The sequence below is a fragment of the Miniopterus natalensis genome, chromosome 11 (assembly GCF_054644295.1).
Source record: "Miniopterus natalensis isolate mMinNat1 chromosome 11, mMinNat1.hap1, whole genome shotgun sequence".
NCBI classification, from domain to species: Eukaryota; Metazoa; Chordata; class Mammalia; order Chiroptera; family Miniopteridae; genus Miniopterus; species Miniopterus natalensis.
The window spans coordinates 6,443,628-6,463,875 of record NC_142091.1 but is presented as its reverse complement, the minus strand read 5'-3'; the positions used below and the strand labels follow the sequence as shown (position 1 = coordinate 6,463,875).

Sequence of the window (20,248 nt, the reverse complement as noted above, 5' to 3'; positions counted from 1 at the left end):
TCTCTCTAAAATCAGTAAGAAATATCCTTGGATGAGGGTTTAAAAAAAGAGAGAAAAAAGAAACCAGTAGTCTAGTGCCCATAAACTAAAAATTCATCATGGAAGCATCTTGAGAGATGGGAGAAATCTGGAAATTTTACTGAGAGAAATGTTGTTCATCAGTGGCTATGAGTCACATCAGAAAAAGGTTGGGAAGTGTTCTCATCTGAGCTGTAATAAATAACAGGTCCTCCATTCTCCTCCTCATGTAGGGCATAGGCTGCTACATGTTTCGCATTGATGACTCTGAGGTGGTGGATGCCACCATGCATGGGAACGCTGCGCGCTTCATCAACCACTCCTGTGAGCCTAACTGCTACTCCCGGGTCATCAATATTGATGGACAGAAGCACATTGTCATCTTCGCCATGCGCAAGATCTACCGAGGGGAGGAGCTCACTTACGACTACAAGTTCCCCATTGAGGACGCCAGCAACAAGCTGCCCTGCAACTGTGGCGCCAAGAAATGCCGGAAGTTCCTAAACTGAAGCTGCTTTACCTCCGGTGTTGGAGTGCCAGGAGCCAGCCACCCAGAGCAGTCTGAGGCCTTGCAGCAGCTGGTTCAGGATTGAGTGGGCACAGTTGAGGGGCCTCCGTGATGGCTGAGCGCCCTTGTGTGTCCCGTATTCACATTGTACGTGTGATCATGGTCCTGGGGAGAGATGAGGTCTCAGAGAAAAGATCCGCAATCTGCCTTCTGCTGGGGCCCCTCTGGTGATACGCCTTTAAGATGTGGGGAAAGGGATCCCTAGTAGACTTGCCTGGAAGGAGCTATGGGTTAGTTACGTTGGGAGGTTGGCCTGAGCATCTCCTCAGAGAGAGGTTGCCATCCTCTCCTTGGCCCTTTCTCAAGCACTGTAGCAAGGGGTCAGGCAACGCCCCAGGTGTGGGGTTGTTTGGGTCCCTGGCTGTTTGCCAGCCGGGCCCAGCCCGTAGCCATCTGTTGAACAAACAGAAGGTCTGGTGGTTTTCCCTGCTATCTTCCCACCTGAGCATTCACTTCTGGTTGGGAAACAAGATTCTTAGCACCTTTGGTGTCAAAAGGCTGTCTTGGGGTTGTGCCAATTACCAGACATGGAGCCTGTGGGCTTTAAGTGGGAGTATTAACCCCATGAGCCTTATCTCAGCCAATCACCTTGACAGTAGGCGCAGCTTCCTTCTCATTCCTTCTCTTCCCTCTACTTTTGTCCTTCCTGTTCTGCATCCCACTGCTTTCCGTTCTCTCTGGTGGCAGGAGCCAGTGCCTCTCTGCTCAAGGACTCCCTGTTGGGCATGCTGTGTGCGCCTGTGAGGACGCGCCCTGAGCCTGGAAGCACTCCCAGTGGGCAAGTGGGCAGGAGCCATTGGCCATAACCAGACAGAATTAGGAGTTTCCTCAAAGCTCCACTGAGAGTTTTGAAGAAATATCTGTAGCCTGGTGTTTTAGAAGAGGAAAAGGTTATTTAAATAGTTGAATCATGCAACAGCCAGAGCGTCACACCCAGGACGACCTCTGGGCCCCATTCCCGGGACATGGTGACTTTATTTTCTCGTTGCTAAGACATAGGAAGACTTAACATTTAAATGGTCGATGTCCAGTTGAAGGCACAACACTAATCAGATTTCAAGGCCCAAAACTTGGGGACTGACCACCTTGCATTGAGGAAACTCGCCACCTGTGCAGAATCCACGGATAAAGTGAATCAAATGACACTACTGCCCTGATCACCCTTAGGATGTGGCCACACAGCAGCAACTGTTTCTCTCCCTCCCCCAGACAGTGTCCGGAACCTATTAAATTAAGTCATCGGATTTTACTCTGTTCTGTTTACAGTTTACTATTTAAGGTTTTATAAATGTAAATATATTTTGTATATTTTTCTATGAGAAGCACTTCATAGGGAGAAGCACTTATGACAAGGCTATTTTTTAAACTGCGGTATTATCCTAATTTAAAAGAAGATCGGTTTTAAATAAGTTTTTATTTTCATAGGATGAAGTTAAAGAAAATATTCAGCTGTACATGCAAAGTCTGGTTTTTCCTGCCCAACTTCCCCTGGGAGGTGTGCTTTTTGTTGTTTAATGTGCAGTTTGTTTGTGCCCTGTTGACATAAACGTTTCCTGGGTTTGCTCTTTGACAATAAATGGAAAAGGAAGGTCACCCCGCTCCTTTGGGCCACTCCTCTCCGCACTGTCCTTCCTGGCCTGGCGCAGAGTGGTCAGAGGTGGTGATCTACTTTCCTCATCTTTCCCACTTCAGAGTTAGCAACCAAGTGGAATGCACCCCGACATTCCCGACACGTCTGCCTCGGAGACCACCTCGTTCCCTGCCCCGCCCACCACGCCCTGGTACCTGCAGATGACCCACAGGCCCCATGCCCTCTTCCGGGGCAGCCCGTTGAAACTGAAGCACAGTCTGACCACTCTCGATAAAGCAGGTTTTCCTCGGCGTCAGCCACAAGGTTTCGGAGCAGTGGAGGCGGGAGGGCGCGGCCTCCACGCAGGACGCCCACTCCCGCGGAAGCCTAGCCAAGCAACAGGGCGCGGCGCGCCGCTCCCGGCTCATGGGCCTGCTGTGCCTTCCACCCTGGGCTCCCTGTTCTTCCGTGACCTTAAGGACTTTGTTGGGCGGCTTTGCTGGGACACTGTCACTGTTCCACTGTCACGCAGGGAGCCCAGCACTGTGGCCAGGATGGCAGGCTTTCTTGCTGTTCTGGAGAAGTGCCAGCAGGGGCTGGGGAAAGCACTACCCAGACCTCACCTCCCTCCTCTTGCCCACGAACAAGACACAGTGGCCCCAGGGGTCCCACTATTGTCTGGTTTCCTTTATTATTGCACTGTGTGAGGTTTTTTGTAAATCCTTTAATTCCTTTTTTTTTTTTTTTTTAAGGAAAAAACCTTAAGCTGCATTTGTTACTGAAATGATTAATGCACTGATGGGTCATGACTTCACCTTGAGAAAGACCCAAAGGCCAGTCTGGGGTGGGGGACTCAGCTGAACAGACCTGGTTACTGCCCTGCTAGGCCTCGCTGTACTGTGAGCCCCTCCTCGCTCTCCATCAGTCCCAAGCCCCGAGCCAGGGGGAGCCCGCACCTTTCCCTCGGGCTGCAGCTGGTTTGCCTTGCCTTTCCCCTCCCCATTATAACCACAGAAACGAATTCCACCGACAGCTCAGCCTTGAGTTCATTGCCAAAATTCAGCATACCTGCCAGCAACTTGGGGAATGAGCTAAGAAGGCAAAAGATGGGATAGCTATCTTCAAAATGACCGAATTTGTTTTGAAAGTGAGCTAAGGAATCTCCACACGAAAGTGCAGACTGAGGTACTGTGGTGGGTCATTCCTAAGAATCCCCCAAGGGGCACCCCAATCCCTAAGGAGTCACAGGCTGCAAACCTGGCCAGTTCTCAGTGAGAACCAGCTCCCTTACAGCTTTGCTGCTAGAACCTGTTGTGGCTGCATTTCCTGGTGGCCAGTGACAGCTGTGTCACCAGAATAGCTGCATGGCGCCGACCCTTTGGCCGGAACTCGGTCCCTTGGTCCCTCTGTTACTGTCCTCCACCTCCAGCACAACCCCTCCTTGTTTTTAGACCAATAAGAATTAAGGGGGAAGCCCTGGCAGCTATATATGTTTTCGACCAGACTCCTTTGCTGGGATCCAGTCCACCACCCTGCTTGCCTCTGTCCAACCCCCCGGCCAATGCAGCGAGCACCATGCAGCTCCCTTGATTTCAAAAAAAACAAACAAAAATCTTCTAATGAATGTATCTTTCTAAAGGACTGACGTTCAATCAAATATCCGAAAATACTAAAGGTCAGAACCTTGTCAGATGATAACTTGTTTGATTTGGGATATTTAAATAGAAATCAATTTTTTTTCTTTTTAAGGAAAAGCGGGTCATTGCAAAGGGCTGGGTGTAATTTTGTTTCATTTCCTTCATTTTAAAGCAATACAAGGTTATAGAACAGATGGTTTTATGCTGAATCATGAATACCAGTCAAGTCTCACACTCGGGAAACTTGCAACTTTTGTGTTTTGGTTTTCAATATAAATATGCTATATATAGGAACTAATATAGTAATGCACCATGTAACAAGCCTAGTGCAGCCCACGGCTTTTAACTCTCAACACTATAGGTAAGGGTTGTGTTACAGTTGCTCGTAGTGGCAGGAAAATGTTGGCCTGGCGCTTCTCTGATCCTCCAAAGTGGGGAGAAACCCAAACCACAATGGGGGTGGTAGAAACAGCCCATCCCAGGGGTCAGAAAGATGCAGAAATGGTGTCACCTGGATCTGCCCTGCCAGTGAGTGTTGCCAGGCAGTACCTGTACCCCTTGTTTTTTCATTTTGGTTATGAATGTTGGGGTTACCACCTGCTTTTAGGGGAAATTGTGTTCTGTGCTCTCCTGGTATCTTGTTCCGAGGTACTCTAGTTCTGTCTTTCAACCAAGAAAATAGACTTGTGGTGTTTCTTTTCTTGAACTTTTAACAGTCTCTTTAGTAAATACAGTAGTTGAATAATTGTTTCAAAAGCTCAACAGATGACAAGCTTCTTTTCTAGAAATAAGACACTTCTTGACAACTTTATCATGTATAACAGATCTTTTGGTTTTTTCCCTTGTGTTCTTCCAAGCTTCTGGTTAGAGAAATAGAGAAAAAATTTTAAAAAGGAAAAAATGTGTCTAAAGTCCATCAGTGTTAACTCCCTGTGACAGGGATGAAGGAAAATAACTTTAATAGTTCAAAAAATAATAATGCTGAAAGCTCTCTACGAAAGACTGAATGTAAAAGTAAAAAGTGTACATAGTTGTAAAAAAAAAAGGAGTTTTTAAACATGTTTATTTTCTATGCACTTTTTTTTATTTAAGTGATAGTTTAATTAATAAACATGTCAAGTTTATCGCTGCACTTGGTGGAGCTTTCTTTGGGCTCTGGCTGGGTGGAGAAGTGGGGAGGGGCACAGTACCTTCACGGGCCTTTTTAAAGGTGGAATCATTAAATCATTCCTCATTGCCTTCCACACTGGCTCTCTTAACAGTATTTTCTTTCCTTATCAATGATGTCCACTCAGGATCTAATTCTGGGTTTGAAGAGGGGCTCACCATAACGAAGTAGTTCCTTTACTGCCCACATACCGCCCCTCATCCGTGGGTGGTCAAGCACTGGCTTCTAGCGATTTTCTCCCTGAGTTTCTAATCGGAATATAAAAAAGCATTTAAGGGAGACCTGGACAGCACAGGCTCTTTGCTCTACTCCACTTTAAGGCTGAAATTGGGTTTATTTACTGTTTCTCCTAGGACTGGGGTGCTGGTGGGGAGGCAGTTGAGAAATACCTGTAAATGTTTTGCCAAGCCAAGGTCATGAACCTGCGGCCAAAGGAGGCCCAGTTTACACTATAACCCAAAGAATGGAAGACACTCCTTCATGGGGGATGGTCCTCAAACCTCCCTCTAAATCAACTGGCTGCAAAGCTCAGTTCAGCCCCCAACCACCTTTTCTGGACTTTCAGAGTTGAGCACCATGGGGACTCTAAATGATCAGGCAGTTTTACAGGCCATCTTCAACCCTGACACCCCATTTGGAGACGTGGTTGGATTGGACCTGGGAGAGGAAGCTGAGAAAGAAGATGAAGGTGAGTATTTGACCTTGGAGTATGGGGGGGGCAGAGTGAGGTGGCCTTACAAAGGCCCTTGTTTGTTCAGGACCCTTGGGCAGTGGTTGAGACTGGATTAGAGATTGGCTGACCCTTAGGGCACTGACGGGGGTTTGGCAGGAGGCACTGACAGGAGGAGAGAGCCAGAGTTTGTCTCAGTCCTTCAGCCCTCACGTCTTGGAACTCACCACTTAATTCTCCCCATGACCCAAGCTTAACTGTGTTGGGGGGTAGGAGGGAGATACTAAACTCTCACATCATTGTCATAATAGATTTCACCCCACAAAGAATGGAAGAGGGCAGGACATGGCTCCACTGAATGGTTCCAACCTTAGCAAGCATTCAGTGTTAAGCCAAGCGCTGAGCTGATCCTTCCACTTGAGTGCACTCAGCTTTTCTGTCGGTTCCCAGCAGAGACTGATGTCCCCATCAGGAGTTTTTGATGTCCTTTGTTTCTAAAGGAGTGAAACCTAAGCCTTGCTGAAAAGCTGAGGGGTCCATGGGAAGTGATTTTCATGACCTGGATGTGTCATGGTGGCCTTTGAATTGGAGGCAGTCTAGTAGAACCAAATGGGGACGGGCTAAGGAAAAGACCTGGATTCAAATTCAAGCTGTGCAGCTTATGGGCTGTGTGACCTTGAGTAAGTCTTTTAGCTGCAGGCTAGGGAGTTTGAGATTTATTCTCTTAAACTAACCAACAAAGGTGCCTTTCCCAGGTCCCTTTGGGACTTAGGCAGTGCTAGCTCTCAGCCTTGGGTGGCCTCAGCTCCCCCTGTCCCAAATACTGCATCTGACTCTTGCTGTGACCCACACCCCAGCCCAGTAAGTTCTGGCTCAGGTTTCCAAAGCCTGAGGTGGCTTTTGCTTCTTGCTCCCAACTGCACACCTGTCCCCTCCTGGCTCCCTCCCTGGCACAGATGGAGTTTTCCCTCAAGCACAGCTGGAGCAGTCCAAGGCCCTGGAGCTGCAGGGGGTGATAGCGGCAGAGGCTGGTGACCTCAGCACAGCCCTGGAGAGGTTTGGCCAAGCCATCAATCTGCTGCCTGAGAGGGCATCAGCCTACAACAACCGGGCCCAGGCCCGGCGACTCCAGGGAGACGTGGCAGGTGAGGAGGCCCTGGAACCTCTACAGAAGGGGCCCTGGAGTGCACAGACCAAAAGTGAAGTGGTTGTGGGGCTGGGGTATGGAGGTGGGGAGTCATTAAACCCCCCTGGAATCTGATATATTATGGGCCCTGCTAATCTCTTGGGGCTATTGTGAAAGAATAGATTGCATGCCATTTATTTAACATTTAATGAGAAATCGACTATTGTAATAGTGGGCCAGGTGCTGAGAACACAAAGATAAACAATATAGCAACTGCTATGTGCCAGCCACGAGGCACTTTACATGTAAGCTGTACTAACTAATCTAATCCTCACAACACTGAAAGGTATGTAGTATTGTTAGCTCCATTTTACAGATGAAGAAACTGAAGTATGGAGGTTAGGCAGCTTGCTGCTCTCATACAGCTGAGAAGTGGCAGAGCTGGGACTCGAACCAGGTGTTAGGGCTCCAGAGTGATACTGCTTCTCAAGAAGCTCACAGTCTAGACATATGATTGTGATACCACCATCACAGGCTGAGAGGGGTCTGCTCCTGATGGATGAGTTTTGAAGGGTAAGTAGAAGTTAGCTGGATGGAGGGGAGGAAGTGGAGAAGGCACCGCCTGGAGAGCTCCAGGAGGCATGAAAGATACAGGGAACTTCAGAGCTCCAAGCTGGCTGGAACAGGGTATGGTGGAAGGATGGGGCAGGGCCAGGGAGTAAACGGGAATCACAAAGGGGTTTTAACTGGGGAGTAACTGGATCAAACCGGTGGCATTCAGGTAGCTCTAGCTGGAGTGGGGACAGTGGGACAAAGGGGGCTGTGCTAGGAACCAGAGAGCAGGCCAGTCAGTGGTGTAAACCACAGAAGTCTGTAGACTGTTAGGACTCTTGGTGGTGGACGCTGCTCCTGGGACCAGTAATGCCAGGCTGGGTACAGTGGAGAACCTCAAGGGCCGCTTGTCCAGGCTTGTCTGTGCCCTGGCCGGGGCAGGGCAGGGCTGGAAAGGTCGCTGGACCGCCTACAGACCAAAACCCCAAAGGATCAGAGGCAATTCACCTGCAGGTTTTCAATTCCTCCAGACCAGCTCCTCCGGGGGAAACCAAGAAGTGCTGTCATCAGAGAGCTTCTCAAAGGCCCAGGGCCAGGCTCAGGGGGGAGTAGGGCCCCTGCTGGGTTCCAGGGGTGGAACCTGAGACACAAGGTAGCTCAGCCTTGCTTAGGGTGATGAGCTCCCCAACCGCGCTGGCAGGCTCCTTAGACTATAGAGAACAAGAGCGAACTCAAAGAACCAGAAGAAAAGCGGCTCAGGGACCTACAGTAGACAGCAGGCTCCCGGAGGCTGAGTTCAGACGCCCGACCCCAGTGTTCCGAGGGGGAAACGGGGCGGGCCAGCTCTGGCTCCAAGACCCCTTCCAGGAAAACCAGGTACAAAATAATGAAAAACACGGAAATAAAGAATGCAGAAAGGCGGGCAGTGAAGAAAACAGGTGAGAGCAGCTGTTTAAGAAGCGCAGCGGCGCCCTGGCCGGCGCAGCTCGGGGGGGGGGGGGGGGGGGGGGGCGGACCCCCTGCCCGCGCGGCTGCGCTCGGCGCCGGGGCTCCGCCCGCGAGGGGCGTGCAGGGGCGGCCCAAGCCTCTTTCTCCCTCTCCCTTCCTCTCTCTAAAAACCAAAATTTTTAAAAAACGCCCTAAGGAAGGAGAACCCTTCCTCACTGTTAACAAAAATAAAAAAATAAATCACAGAATGGAAGAGAGGAGAGAAACGCCTCCAAAGGGGAAAGTAAGAGAAATGGACGTGGCTGTGTCTGTCAGAACAGCTGTTCGCAGTCCCAGCGGCGTGGGGCTCGCTGTGGGCGCCGGCGCCCGGCCGACGGGTCAGCACGCTCGCGGGACGCCCGCCCGCCGCGCCCGGTGCCAGGCCGCCGACGGTCCGAGGCTCCGGCCGCGCGCAGGGGCCGGGCCGGGCGAGCGCGCCGCCCTCCGCGTCCCGACTGCCCGGACGTCGGCCCCTCTCCCGGTCTCCCCACGGGAGGAACAGGCCCCCCCGGGACGCGGGTGCACCCCGCGCTGACCGGGTGCGCTCGCTCGTCCGCAGGGGCCCTGGAGGACCTGGAGCGCGCCGTGGCGCTGAGCGGCGGCCGCGGCCGCGCCGCCCGCCAGAGCTTCGTGCAGCGCGGGCTCCTGGCGCGGCTGCAGGGCCGGGACGACGACGCCCGCGGGGACTTCGAGCGCGCGGCGCGGCTGGGCAGCCCCTTCGCGCGGCGCCAGCTGGTGCTGCTGAACCCGTACGCCGCGCTCTGCAACCGCATGCTGGCCGACGTGATGGCGCAGCTGCGCGGGCCCCGCGACGGCCGCTGAGCGCCGCGCCCGCGGGGAGCCGCGCCGGCGGGGCGGGGCGGGGGGCGGGCGGGCCCTGAACCAATAAAGCTGCCGGCTCGCCCGACTCCCGCCTGTTTCTGCGCCGCTGCGGGGCCGGGGGGCTCCGGGAGCGCCGGGCGCCTGCGCCTCACGGCCAGGGGGCGGGGCCGGGAGGGCGCGGCCCCCGGCGCTGATTGGCCGAGCCTGGCGCGGCGCCGCCCCTGCGGGCCCTGCGGCACCTGCCACGGCCCGGCCGCTGCCCTGGGCTGCGCTCCGCCCGACGGTAGGTGAGCGCGGGGAGGGGCCTCTCCTCGACCCCCGCCCGCGGGTCGCCGCCTCCGCCCGCCGCCGCTCCGCCATCGGAAGGCGGGGAGAGGGGGTGCAGGCCGAGCGCTGGGGGCCGGCGGGGCCAGGCCTGGCCGGAGCGTGGGGCGGGACGGCTCCCCGGGGAGGGGCCGGGGCCCGAGTGCGTGCGGGTGCGCCCGGGCCTGGGGCGGGCTGCGCGGCGGCTGGTGTCTTGGCTTCTGCGGGGCGGTGCCTGTTTGTCCCTTGCAGCCAGCGAGTCCGTCCGGGCTTCTGGACTTGGTTATTCGCGTCCTTGCCTTCACCCCTGTGGGTCGACCTACATTTGTGTTTACGTGCATGGTTTATTTTTGTTTCTGGAGAGTTAATTCCTGGAAGAATAGTAAATTTGCCTGATCTCATCTCGCTAATGTCGAGGCCCGCCCCCTTCTCTTGGCAGCGGGGCCGGGGCCACCATGGCGCTGTCCCCAGGGGCAGCTACCCTCCCGCGCACACTGCTGCTCCTTCCAGCCCTTCTGAGCTCAGGTACACCCCTGCTCAGGCCTTGGTCAAGCACTTCTGGGGTCATACCTTCCCTCCCCTCCTCGCCTGCCCCTCGGGTTGGGCAGTCCTTCAGGCCCTAGGCACCAGAGCTGGGTTTCCCCTGACCCACCTACCCAGGATCCTACCAGTCCCTGGTGAAAGAACCCGGGTGCTCTGTCTCTCAGCCTGCTGCCCCTCTGTAACTGAACTGCATCTTGGCCACAGACCAGTACCAACCCTACCCAGAACACCCTGTCGTGTTCCAGGTTGGGGGGAGTTGGCACCACAGATCGATGGCCAGGCCTGGGCTGAGATGGCACTTCGGGAGAATGAACGCCACCCTTTCACGTGCCGAGTGGCAGGGGTGTCTGGCACCCCCCGATTGGCCTGGTACCTGGATGGACGGCTGCAGGAGGCCAGCACCTCAAGACTGCTGAGTGTAGGTGGGGAGGCCTTCTCTGGAGGCACCAGCACCTTCACAGTCACTGCCCAGCGGTCCCAACGTGAGCTCAACTGCTCCCTGCAGGACCCGGGCGGTGGTCAGCCAGCCAACGCCTCCGTCATCCTCAATGTGCAATGTGAGTGTCCCCGAGGTGGGCAGGAAGAGAGGCTCTCTGCTCTCTGCCCCAGCAGCCACATAGCAGATGGCCTAATAGGACATTTAACAAACATTTAAGCACTTTGCAAATATTAACTAACTTTAGTCCCCACAATAATCCCAGGAGGTAATTCCTAATGTTATCCCCACTTCACACATGAAAAAGCAGCAGAGAAGTTAAGCAGCCTGGCAGAGTCATACAGCTGGTAGGTAGCCCAGCCAGTGTCCGATCCGTGCATATTGGCTCTAGTGTTCATACTCTTGATCACTAGGAATGGCTGCCTCTCAGGTGGACAAAGCCACCCTATTTCCTAGTGTCCCTTGAGAAGTCCCTCTGGGTTTGGAAATAAGGACAAGGAGTGTGAGGAGCTGTGGTGAGAGCACATTGGCCTCTGCTTTGCACCAGTTAAGCCGGAGATTGCCCAGGTCGGGGCCAAGTACCAGGAAGCTCAGGGCCAGGGCCTCCTGGTGGTTCTTTTTGCCCTGGTTCGTGCCAACCCACCTGCCAACGTGACCTGGATCGACCAGGATGGGCCGGTGACTGTCAACACCTCAGACTTCCTGGTGCTGGATGCCCAGAATTACCCCTGGCTCACCAACCACACTGTGCAGCTGCAGCTTCGCAGCCTGGCACACAACCTCTCCGTGGTGGCCACCAACGACGTGGGGGTCACCAGTGCCTCGCTTCCAGCTCAAGGTGAGCGTGGAATCTCAGTACAGAAATGGGAGCACTTGTCCTTTGGGTGAGGCTTGTGAGTGAGATGTCCCCAGCCACCTTGGGCGAGGACAGAGTAGTTCCTGTGGCATCTCAGAGGCGGGGGTCCTGCCTACTTGGAACCTAACCAAAGGACCACCTGCAGGACTCCTGGCCACTCGGGTGGAAGTGCCACTGCTGGGCATCATTGTGGCTGGAGGTCTATCCCTAGGCACCCTGGTGGCATTCAGCACCTTGGTGGCTTGCCTGATCTGCAGGAAAGAGAAGACCAAAGGTAGGGCCAAAGCGGGACAGGGGGAGGGGGAAGTGGGGATGAGGTCAGGGTGAGCAGCAGGACAGAACATAGGGCTGGGCAGAACAAGATATCTCTGACAAGTGGCAGGACAAGTGTTCCTGGGTGTGGCCATGGGTAATTGTGTGCATCTCAGGTGGCAGGGCCAGGCATTGGGAACAGCATTTCTGGTCCCACAGCCAGGACTGGACATTTTGAGAGGCCCCTTGCCTGAGGGTCCTGGGTCTGAAAGGGCAGGGAGCACAGGCCAGAGTGGGTGGGCACACTGAAAACTGGTGCGGTTTTTCTCCTTAGGCCCCTCCCGGCGCCCATCTCTGCTCTCTAGGTAATTTTCTGGGGCTGGGGGGCTGGGCTGAATGGAGGTGCAGCTGCCGCTAGTTCTGGGACCGGCCCAAAAGCAGGACTCTGCCCGCTGGAGCCAGGGCACATCCCAGGCTTTGTCCACCCTGTAGTGACTCCAACAACCTGAAACTCAACAATGTGCGCCTGCCACGGGAGAACATGTCCCTCCCGTCCAACCTGCAGCTCAACGACCTCACTCCAGATTCCAGAGGTACATCCAGGACCCTCGTTTGCCCATTTTACCTTCAGAGGTGCTTCTAAGAAAAAATCAACCTTGATACTTAGGAGGGTCAAGGCCCCAACAGGCGCACTTCTTGTCCTGGCACCACTCCCTTTGTCACCCAACAGGGAAACCAACAGACCGGCAGATGGCTTGGAACAACAGCCGGCCAGAGCATCTGGATTCCGAGCCTGGTGGCCTCCTCACCAGCCGAGGTACCCTCCTCCTCCTCTCCTCGGCCCTTGTGCTTATGCTTCTGAGTCCCCTTGGGCAGAGAGGGGTCTCCTGACTGCCAAGGAGGAGGGCTACCAAGACTCCTGGGCATCTCTGACCCTGCAGGTTTCATCCGTCTCCCTATGCTGGGCTACATCTACCGAGTGTCCAGTGTGAGCAGTGATGAGATCTGGCTCTGAGCTAAGGGTGAGATGGAGGGTGCTGTGGCCCTGGGCACCCTCCCACTCCTCCAAGGCAATCTGCGGGCCATGCTGCCAATGAGAAGATGCTGCTTCCACTTTCGCTTGCACCGCTGGCTGGGGTGCCCTCTGTCATCCATGTGATGGGTTCACTGGTATCTGACCCTGAGGGCGCCAGGTACCCTTGGCAAGGCTGCCGGCTAGACCCAAGCCCTTGTTCTAACTCAGGTTGGGGGCCTGCCTGTGATGCCTGTGCCCAGGCAGATAAAGCTCTTTGCCCGTGTGTTCGATGTCATCTGGCACCTAAGTGTGGCGTGGCCCTGGTGACCTGGGCCCGCTCTGCCTCACGCCGGAACTCAGCACCTCGCACGGCAAGCTTGGGGGCATGCCTGGGGCGGGGCGGGGGGGGCCCTGCACGCCTTGGATTTCCTTCCTGTGCTGTGTAGCTTTGTTCCCTCAGGGAAAATGTAAGACCCTGCTAGCTGTATAGAAACAAAATGCCCTTTGCACAGGAACCGACCCCTGGCCCAGGGACATTGGCCAAGCACAAACTAGTCCCTTCCGCGGATTACCTCTGCACCCGCTGTCCCCACCTTCTCTTGGGCATCATAGGTTATACGTTGGACCTTTACCACTCCTTTGTTGGGCACTAGACTTTCCCATTGGCCTCTGGTGGTGCTAGTGCCTGTGTCAGCACAAATCAGGAAGAAGGAGGGAGGTGAGAAGCCTGGTGGCATCCAGGGCAGCATGTAGCTATGCATCTTTTTCTTACAGTGTTAGCACTTTAAGCACATGCCCTGGGGAGGGGGTGAGTGAGGGTCCCAGGGCCCTCTCTGTGCCTTCCCCAAGCTTGGCCTTCCTGTGATTCACTGAGGACCTTGAGCCCCTGGGGTTGATGGTTTCCCTCTCAACATATCTCCCCTCCATGGGACCTCAGCTCTGACCAACCCATAACTACCCCGTCAGCGGGAGGCCACTCTTCCTGTCCTAGCCTCTGTTCTTCAGGGGATGTTCATAGTGGCACATAATTCAACAGTGCCAGAAGCTTTCGGAGGACGTGGAGAAGGAGGGAGACCACCCCCCCAAAATGACCTAAGGACACTTCACAAAGCAACATGGAAATGACTGCAAATTAATTTAGTGCGGAGTATATTTTTTCCTTGTTACCTTGTTTGTAATTTTTCTCATGTTACAGCCTAGGACAGTCCTGAGCACACAGTAAATTCAATAAACTTAGCTGAGTGAATGTTCCATGTGTTTCATTCCTTCAAATAGGCTTCTTAATGAAATCTTTTAAATCATGCAGTAGGGAAAATGCAAACACGTGTACCCACCATTCTGTTGAATCTTAACACTCTATTTGCTTCAGATCTTTTATTTTTATTTATTATTATTATTTTAATCCTCACCTGAGGATATTTTTTTCCATTGCTTTTCAGAGAGAGTGGAAGGGGGAGAAAGAGAGAGAAACCTGGATGTGAGAGAGACTCATTGATTGGTCGCCTCCTGCACACACCCTGACCAGGGCTGGGGATCAAGCCTGTAACTGAGGTACGAGCCCTTGGCCAGAATTGAACCCGAGACCCTTCAGTCTGTGGGCTGATGCTCTGAGTTAAAGTGGCTAGGGCCAGGTCTTTTATTTTTAAAATAAATAATATTGCCCTGGCCAGGTAGCTCAGTTGGAGCATCACCCTGATACACCAAGGTTGCAAGTCCAGTCTCCAGTCAGAGCACGTGCCCGAACGAGCTGATGAATGCCCAACGGACAGCAAATCCATGTTCCTCGCTCCACCTCTTTCCTCTCTAAAATCAATCAATAAAAATAAACAATATTTCCCCGATCACACTGTTTCCAGTGGCAGGGATGGCGTTTTCTATTTCAGGACTGCCAGGTGAGGATCATAGATACACCCGGCAACGGAGTCTGTTGGTCGCTGTCAGTGGGCAGACTCCCCACTCGACTGTGGCGAAGCAACACTGAACACCTTTGCCCTGACCAGGGGGACAGAAGGCTCAGACTGCGCTGTGATTTCCCCCCCAAAATGGGGATCATGGTGGGGGGAAAGGCTAGAAATGGGATCAGATTTATAGTCTACCTTTTTTAGTGACAGATTGCCTTAGGCTGCATAGCTCTGGGTTCCAGCCAGGCCCTTTCCTTGCATTCACCTCCCTTGTTCAGTCTTTTCCTCCATGGGAGTGGCTAAGGGAGGAGCTTGGTTCCCGCCTCTACTGATACTGCTCTTAGTTCCTTCATGGCTCCAGAACTGAGGAGCCAGGGTGCCCTGCTGTCAATTCTGCTGACCTCTCAGCCACTGCTCCCTCTGGGAGGTGCTAGCTCTCCTTCCTGGGCGCTTCTTAGGCCAGGCTACAAGCCCTGGCCTCTCCTGTCCGTGGCACTCAAGGTCTTATGTGAGCAGAAAAGTTTGCTCTCCTGGCAAATCTCCCATCCTTCTAAGTGTTGGCTCAGGGGGTGGACTTTCTAACTAGTGCCCCAATTCTCCATACATGTTCCTTGGATCAGAGATTCCTTGTACCTTTGTTGAGTCAAAAAAATCCTTGGAGAATTTGATGAAAGTTAACTCTTTTCTGAGACAATACAAATTCAAAACAAAACAAAACAACATGCTCCTTACGCAGGTCAAAACCCATCAAATCACAACATGGATGAAACTTGAGAACATGATGCTGAAGAAGCCAAACCCCAAACTCCATGTATTCTATGACTCCATTTACATGAAGTGCCCAGAACAGGCAAATCTACAAGACAGAGGGTTAGTGGCTTCCAAGGATTGGGAGAAGGGAAGGACGGGGAATGACGACTAATGAATATGGGGTTTCTATTTCTGGTCCAGAGCTCCAGCCCCACCCCGTACTCTGCAGCGCTCGGGGCACGTTCACTGGGTGCAGGCTCCAGCCCCCGCCCTGCTGAGCTCCGTGCACGGACACTGGGTGCAGGCTCCAGCCCCCGCCCTGCTGAGCTCCGTGCACGGACACTGGGTGCGGGGCTCCAGCCCCCGCCCTGCTGAGCTCGGGGCACGTTCACTGGGTGCAGGCTCCAGCCCCCGCCCTGCTGAGCTCCGTGCACGTTCACTGGGTGCAGGCTCCAGCCCCCGCCCTGCTGAGCTCCGTGCACGGACACTGGGTGCGGGGCTCCAGCCCCCGCCCTGCTGAGCTCCGTGCACGGACACTGGGTGCAGGCTCCAGCCCCCGCCCTGCTGAGCTCCGTGCACGGACACTGGGTGCAGGGCTCCAGCCCCCGCCCTGCAGCGCTCGGGGCACGTTCACTGGGTGCAGGCTCCAGCCCCCGCCCTGCTGAGCTCCGTGCACGGACACTGGGTGCAGGGCTCCAGCCCCCGCCCTGCAGCGCTCGGGGCACGTTCACTGGGTGCAGGCTCCAGCCCCCGCCCTGCTGAGCTCCGTGCACGGACACTGGGTGCGGGGCTCCAGCCCCCGCCCTGCTGAGCTCCGTGCACGGACACTGGGTGCAGGCTCCAGCTTCCGCGCAGCCCCAGAGGAGCAGGGCTCACGCGCCGGGGGTTTTCTCTGCGTCTGTTCCTCCCGTTGGACCTCCAGACAGCTCTTCTCAGCCACGTCTCCACCATCCATCTATCCAGCAAAATCAGAGTCAATAGCGTTGACGACGAAATTAGCTGCTCTGCACCGATCCAGGCTTCGTGAAATGGACTTTTAAGACCTTGGATCAACTGACTGAGAAACTACACAATGAATGGATCACGGAGAAAGCCAGAGGCCCCAACACGGGCAATTCCACGTGCGCCACGGGGTGCGGCTCCAGCAGCGCGCTTTCCGCGTTTGTTCGAGGTCCTGCGAAGCTCACCCTCAGGGCCCCTGGCGTGGGCGGGTCCGCGGCCTCGGGCTGAGCGGGCAGTGACCAACTGCTCCCCCTTGGGGCGCCACGGGGACCCCTCTCTTAGCACTTGACCTTTGTCGCCGGTCCCAAGGCAGCATCACGCCCCCCCCCCCCCCCCCGCTCCGCCCACGGGCAGCGCGGCGCAGAAACACCCGCGGAGCGCGGCAGGCGCGCCCGTCCGGAGCCGCCGGAGGACAGTGACCTGCGTGACCAAGATGTACCTGGTTCCTGGACTCACTGTGGATAAAGGAAAACAGCCAGACTAAAGCACAGAAATAGCTGACATCGGGCTGACTTCAGTTTTGTAAATCAGGAAAGGCAAGAAGCAATGATTCTTATGCAATCATACTTTTGCATCAGCAATTGTCACAGCAGCCTTGGAAGTAGGAGATAAAGGGTTCGTGAACATCTTTCCAACGGCGAATAGACACTATTTGTAAAGAGTGCAGGAAAGGCTGGTCTGATGGTTGCACACGAGGCCTACCCGAAGCCAAGCACCAACAGTGGGTATATCTGAACAACACCTTCACTGATAAGTGCAAAAATAACCCCAAGTCAGAGAATGAAAGTAGTATCAGATAAGTGAGCTTCATCTAACCAGATTAAAAGGGACCAAAGGAGGCACTTACACGTCTCTGGTGTCCATTTCTGATGTCGACTCTTCCATAATGCTTCATGTTTATGACAACACAGAACCAGAAATCCTGACTCGTGAGAGGCTCATGAATGGCATCTCCAGGGTGTGGCAGGATTCCCCGAGGCCACACAGATTGGTATGTTTTAAATATGTTTTTATTGACTTGAGAGGGAGAGGGAGAGGGAGAGGGACAGGGACAGGGACTGGGACAGGGAGAAACATCAGTGATGAGAGAGTCATTGATCAGCTGCCTCCTGCACACCCCCTACTGAGGAAGGAGCCCAAAACCTGGACATGTGTGCTGACCGGGAATCGAACCTGTGACCTCCTGGTTCATGAGTTGACGGTCAACCACTGAGCCACACTGGCCAGGCTAAATTGGTATTTTTGTCCAGGAACTGAGCAGAAGTGTTCCATTTCCATTGGGCCAGTGGATATACAGATACACAACTTCTCTGTGTCACTATTTGGGAAACTAGTGGTTCAAAGTTCCCTCGATTACAGTGCATTCAAGTTCAGTGGCACGGTGGCATGCAGGACTTACAACGTGGGTGAGAGTTCTGCCTTTTTAAACTTTGTATTTAAAGAACAAATCCATCCTGCTTGTCTGACATCGTATTGAGGCTGCCGTGGTAGCAGCTGCTCTCAAGTTTCACTGTGCAGCCCGAGGACAAGACAGAGACCAGTGAACAAATTTGGGGCGAGGCCAAAAAGAAGTGGTCCAAAGGCAGAGTTCGGGACAAGCTCAATAACCTAGTCTTGTTTGACAAAGCAACATATGACAAACTCTGTAAGGAAGTTCCCAACTATAAGCTTATAACCCCAGCTGCTGTCTCTGAGAGACTGAAGATCCGCGGCTCCTTGGCCAGGGTGGCCCTTCAGGGGCCCTTGGGAAAGGACTTAGTAAATGAGTTTCACGCCAGGAACACCAAGGTGGGGATGCCCCAGCTGCTGTGAGGATGCGTGAACAACACGTCCCACCAGCTGTACATTTTGAAAAATAAAACTTTATTAAATTTTAAAAAAGAACAAACCTCTTCCCAAACCCTGTTCACACCTTTGCTGATGGGTTTTGTGATCATAGCCGGTATGATGTGAATTCTTGTGATGATTCTTACTTACAAATATCTACAGAAATGCATGTAAGAAGTACAGCGGAAGGTTGCTGAGGAGATAAACGGAAACAATTATGTTTACATAAACCCACAAATGGCAGTTTCCCAGAAATAGGCTGAGTTTTGGTAAAACCTCGGGGGTTGGCACCTTCGGGAAAGTTGTTGAGGCCACAGCTTACGGTTTAATGAGTCGGATGGGGCCATGACTGTCGCTGTAAAGATGCTCAAAACGAGTCCCATTTAATGGAAGGAGAAGCCCTCATGTCTAAACTCAAAGTCTTGAGTTACTTCGGGAATCGTGAATATTGTGACTCTTCTCTGAGCACGCACATGGGAGGGCCCACCCAACAGAACACTGTTGCTCTGGTGATCTTTTGAATTTTTTGAGGAGAAAGTGTGATTCATTAATTTGCTCACGGCAGGAAGATCACACAGAAAAACCCTTTATAAGAACCTTCCGCTTTCAAAGGCGTCTTCGCGGGGTGGTGGTACGAATGCGCACGTGGACGCGGCCCGAGTGTCTTATGTTGCACCAGTGGAGGCAGATCAAAGGCGATGCGCCGAACAGGCTCAGACAGAAAGCGGTGTGACTCCTGCCATCGTGGGAGAGGACGAGTTGGCCCTGCCCTGGAAGACTGGTAAGCTTTTCCTCCCTGCTGGCTAAGGGCATGGCTTTCCTGGCCTCAAAGAACTGTATTCACAGAGACTAGGCAGCCAGAAGTAGTCTCCTTACTCATGGTCAAAACACAGAGATTTAGTGACTTTGGTCTAGCTGGACACATCTAGAATAATTCTAATTATGTGGGCAAAGGAAACGCGTGGCTCCTGTGAAGTGGATGGCGCCTGAAAGCATTTTCAGCTGTGGGTACACATTTGAAACTGATGCGTGGTCCCGTGGGATTTTTCTGTGGGAGCTGTTTTCTTTCTCTCTTTTTAAAATTCTCCCTCAAAGCCATGCTCACTGATTTTAGAGAGAGGGGAAAGGAAAGAGAAACATCGATTGGTTGCCTTTCCTTACGTGCCCAGCCTGGGATCAAACCTGCAACCTAGGAATGTGCCCTGACTGAGAACTGAACCCACAGCCTTTCCATGCACGGGATGACCCTCCAACCAACTGAGCCACACCGGCCAGGGAGCGGGCTGTTCTCTTCCAAAGCAGCCCCTATCCTGGAATGCCCGTTGCTCTAAGTTCCCAAAGACGATAAAGGACGGTTTCCAAATGCTGAGCCCTGAGCTGCGCCTGCTGACCTGTAGGACATAATGAAGACTTGCTGGGGTGCTGGTCCCCTAAACGAAATTCACGCAGACTGTTCAGCTGGTGGAGGAGCAGGTTTCAGGCAGCACCCGTCATGTCCGTTCCAACTTAGCAAACTGGAGCCCCCACAGGAGAGCGCTGCAGCGGACCCTCTGCGGGGCTGGGCTCTGCGGGCGGCAGCGGCCCCTCCGGCCAGCCTCCGCTTGAGCACAGAGCTGTCTCCAGCAGGGCACAGGGCTGGGCCTCCCGACACAGTGAGCCCCATTCTTTTGGTTTCTGTGATTACTTTGTGTGTGTGTTCAAACTGCATTCGACTCCAGGATACTGGACACCCCACTGTAATCCTCTCCTTATGTGCACATCTCAGTAACTGATTATTTTTGTCATCAGCCTCCATCCGCTTGCCAGGGTTCAAGCTGCATTCTCAGTAGCAGAGTAGCTTCCGATAATGAAAAAACTGAGCTGGAGAAAGGGAGGGTCGGGTGGGCTTTAGACGCCTTTCGGAGCCTTTTCCCATTTCTGTTTGAAAAGCGTGGTTGACCCTGGCCGGGAGGCTCAGCTGATACCCAAGGCTGCAGGTTCCATCCGGTCAGGCACTGCGAGAGTCAGCCAGTGATGCCCGAGTGAGTGGAGCAGCAGTTCAGTGTCTCTCCCATCAACAGTTTGAGAGGTATGGTTGACAGCTCATTTCAGTGAATGGCGGCTGTCCCCTTCGGCCCCTGAAACCGTCGATAATGATATGGTGGTGCAGCAAGAGCAGAAGCTGAAACCTAAGCCCTTGATGCGGAAAATAGTGTCATTAGGAGGAAGTTCAGGAGTCTTTGGATATCTGGGCTTAAGAAATCTG

The 20,248-nt window shown here is 53.7% G+C and overlaps 3 protein-coding genes and 1 pseudogene across 4 annotated transcripts in view; all 4 read left to right on the top strand.

The window, feature by feature from the left end:
* KMT2A (lysine methyltransferase 2A) overlaps positions 1–4,917 on the top strand; it is an 82,917-nt gene extending 78,000 nt beyond the window's left edge. For both annotated transcript variants that reach the window (XM_087821509.1, XM_087821508.1), the window contains exon 36: positions 252–4,917. In XM_087821509.1, the coding sequence (XP_087677635.1) occupies positions 252–527 (276 nt within the window). In that variant the 3' untranslated portion in view covers positions 528–4,917. The remainder of the gene's footprint in view (positions 1–251) is intronic.
* Positions 4,918–5,505: 588 nt separating this feature from the next.
* TTC36 (tetratricopeptide repeat domain 36) lies at positions 5,506–9,118 on the top strand. Its single transcript, XM_087822172.1, has 3 exons — positions 5,506–5,649; positions 6,588–6,776; positions 8,856–9,118. The coding sequence occupies exons 1-3, from the start codon at positions 5,538–5,540 to the stop codon at positions 9,116–9,118; spliced, it is 564 nt and encodes a 187-aa protein (XP_087678298.1). The 5' UTR covers positions 5,506–5,537.
* A 758-nt stretch (positions 9,119–9,876) lies between these two features.
* Positions 9,877–12,560, top strand: TMEM25 (transmembrane protein 25). Its single transcript, XM_087822171.1, has 6 exons — positions 9,877–9,946; positions 10,948–11,238; positions 11,843–11,873; positions 12,001–12,101; positions 12,239–12,325; positions 12,450–12,560. Exons 1-6 carry the CDS (start codon positions 9,877–9,879, stop codon positions 12,521–12,523), a joined length of 654 nt encoding a protein of 217 aa, XP_087678297.1. The 3' UTR covers positions 12,524–12,560.
* A 2,642-nt stretch (positions 12,561–15,202) lies between these two features.
* Positions 15,203–19,608, top strand: LOC107530774 (mast/stem cell growth factor receptor Kit-like; annotated as a pseudogene).
* The last annotated feature ends 640 nt before the right edge of the window (positions 19,609–20,248 follow it).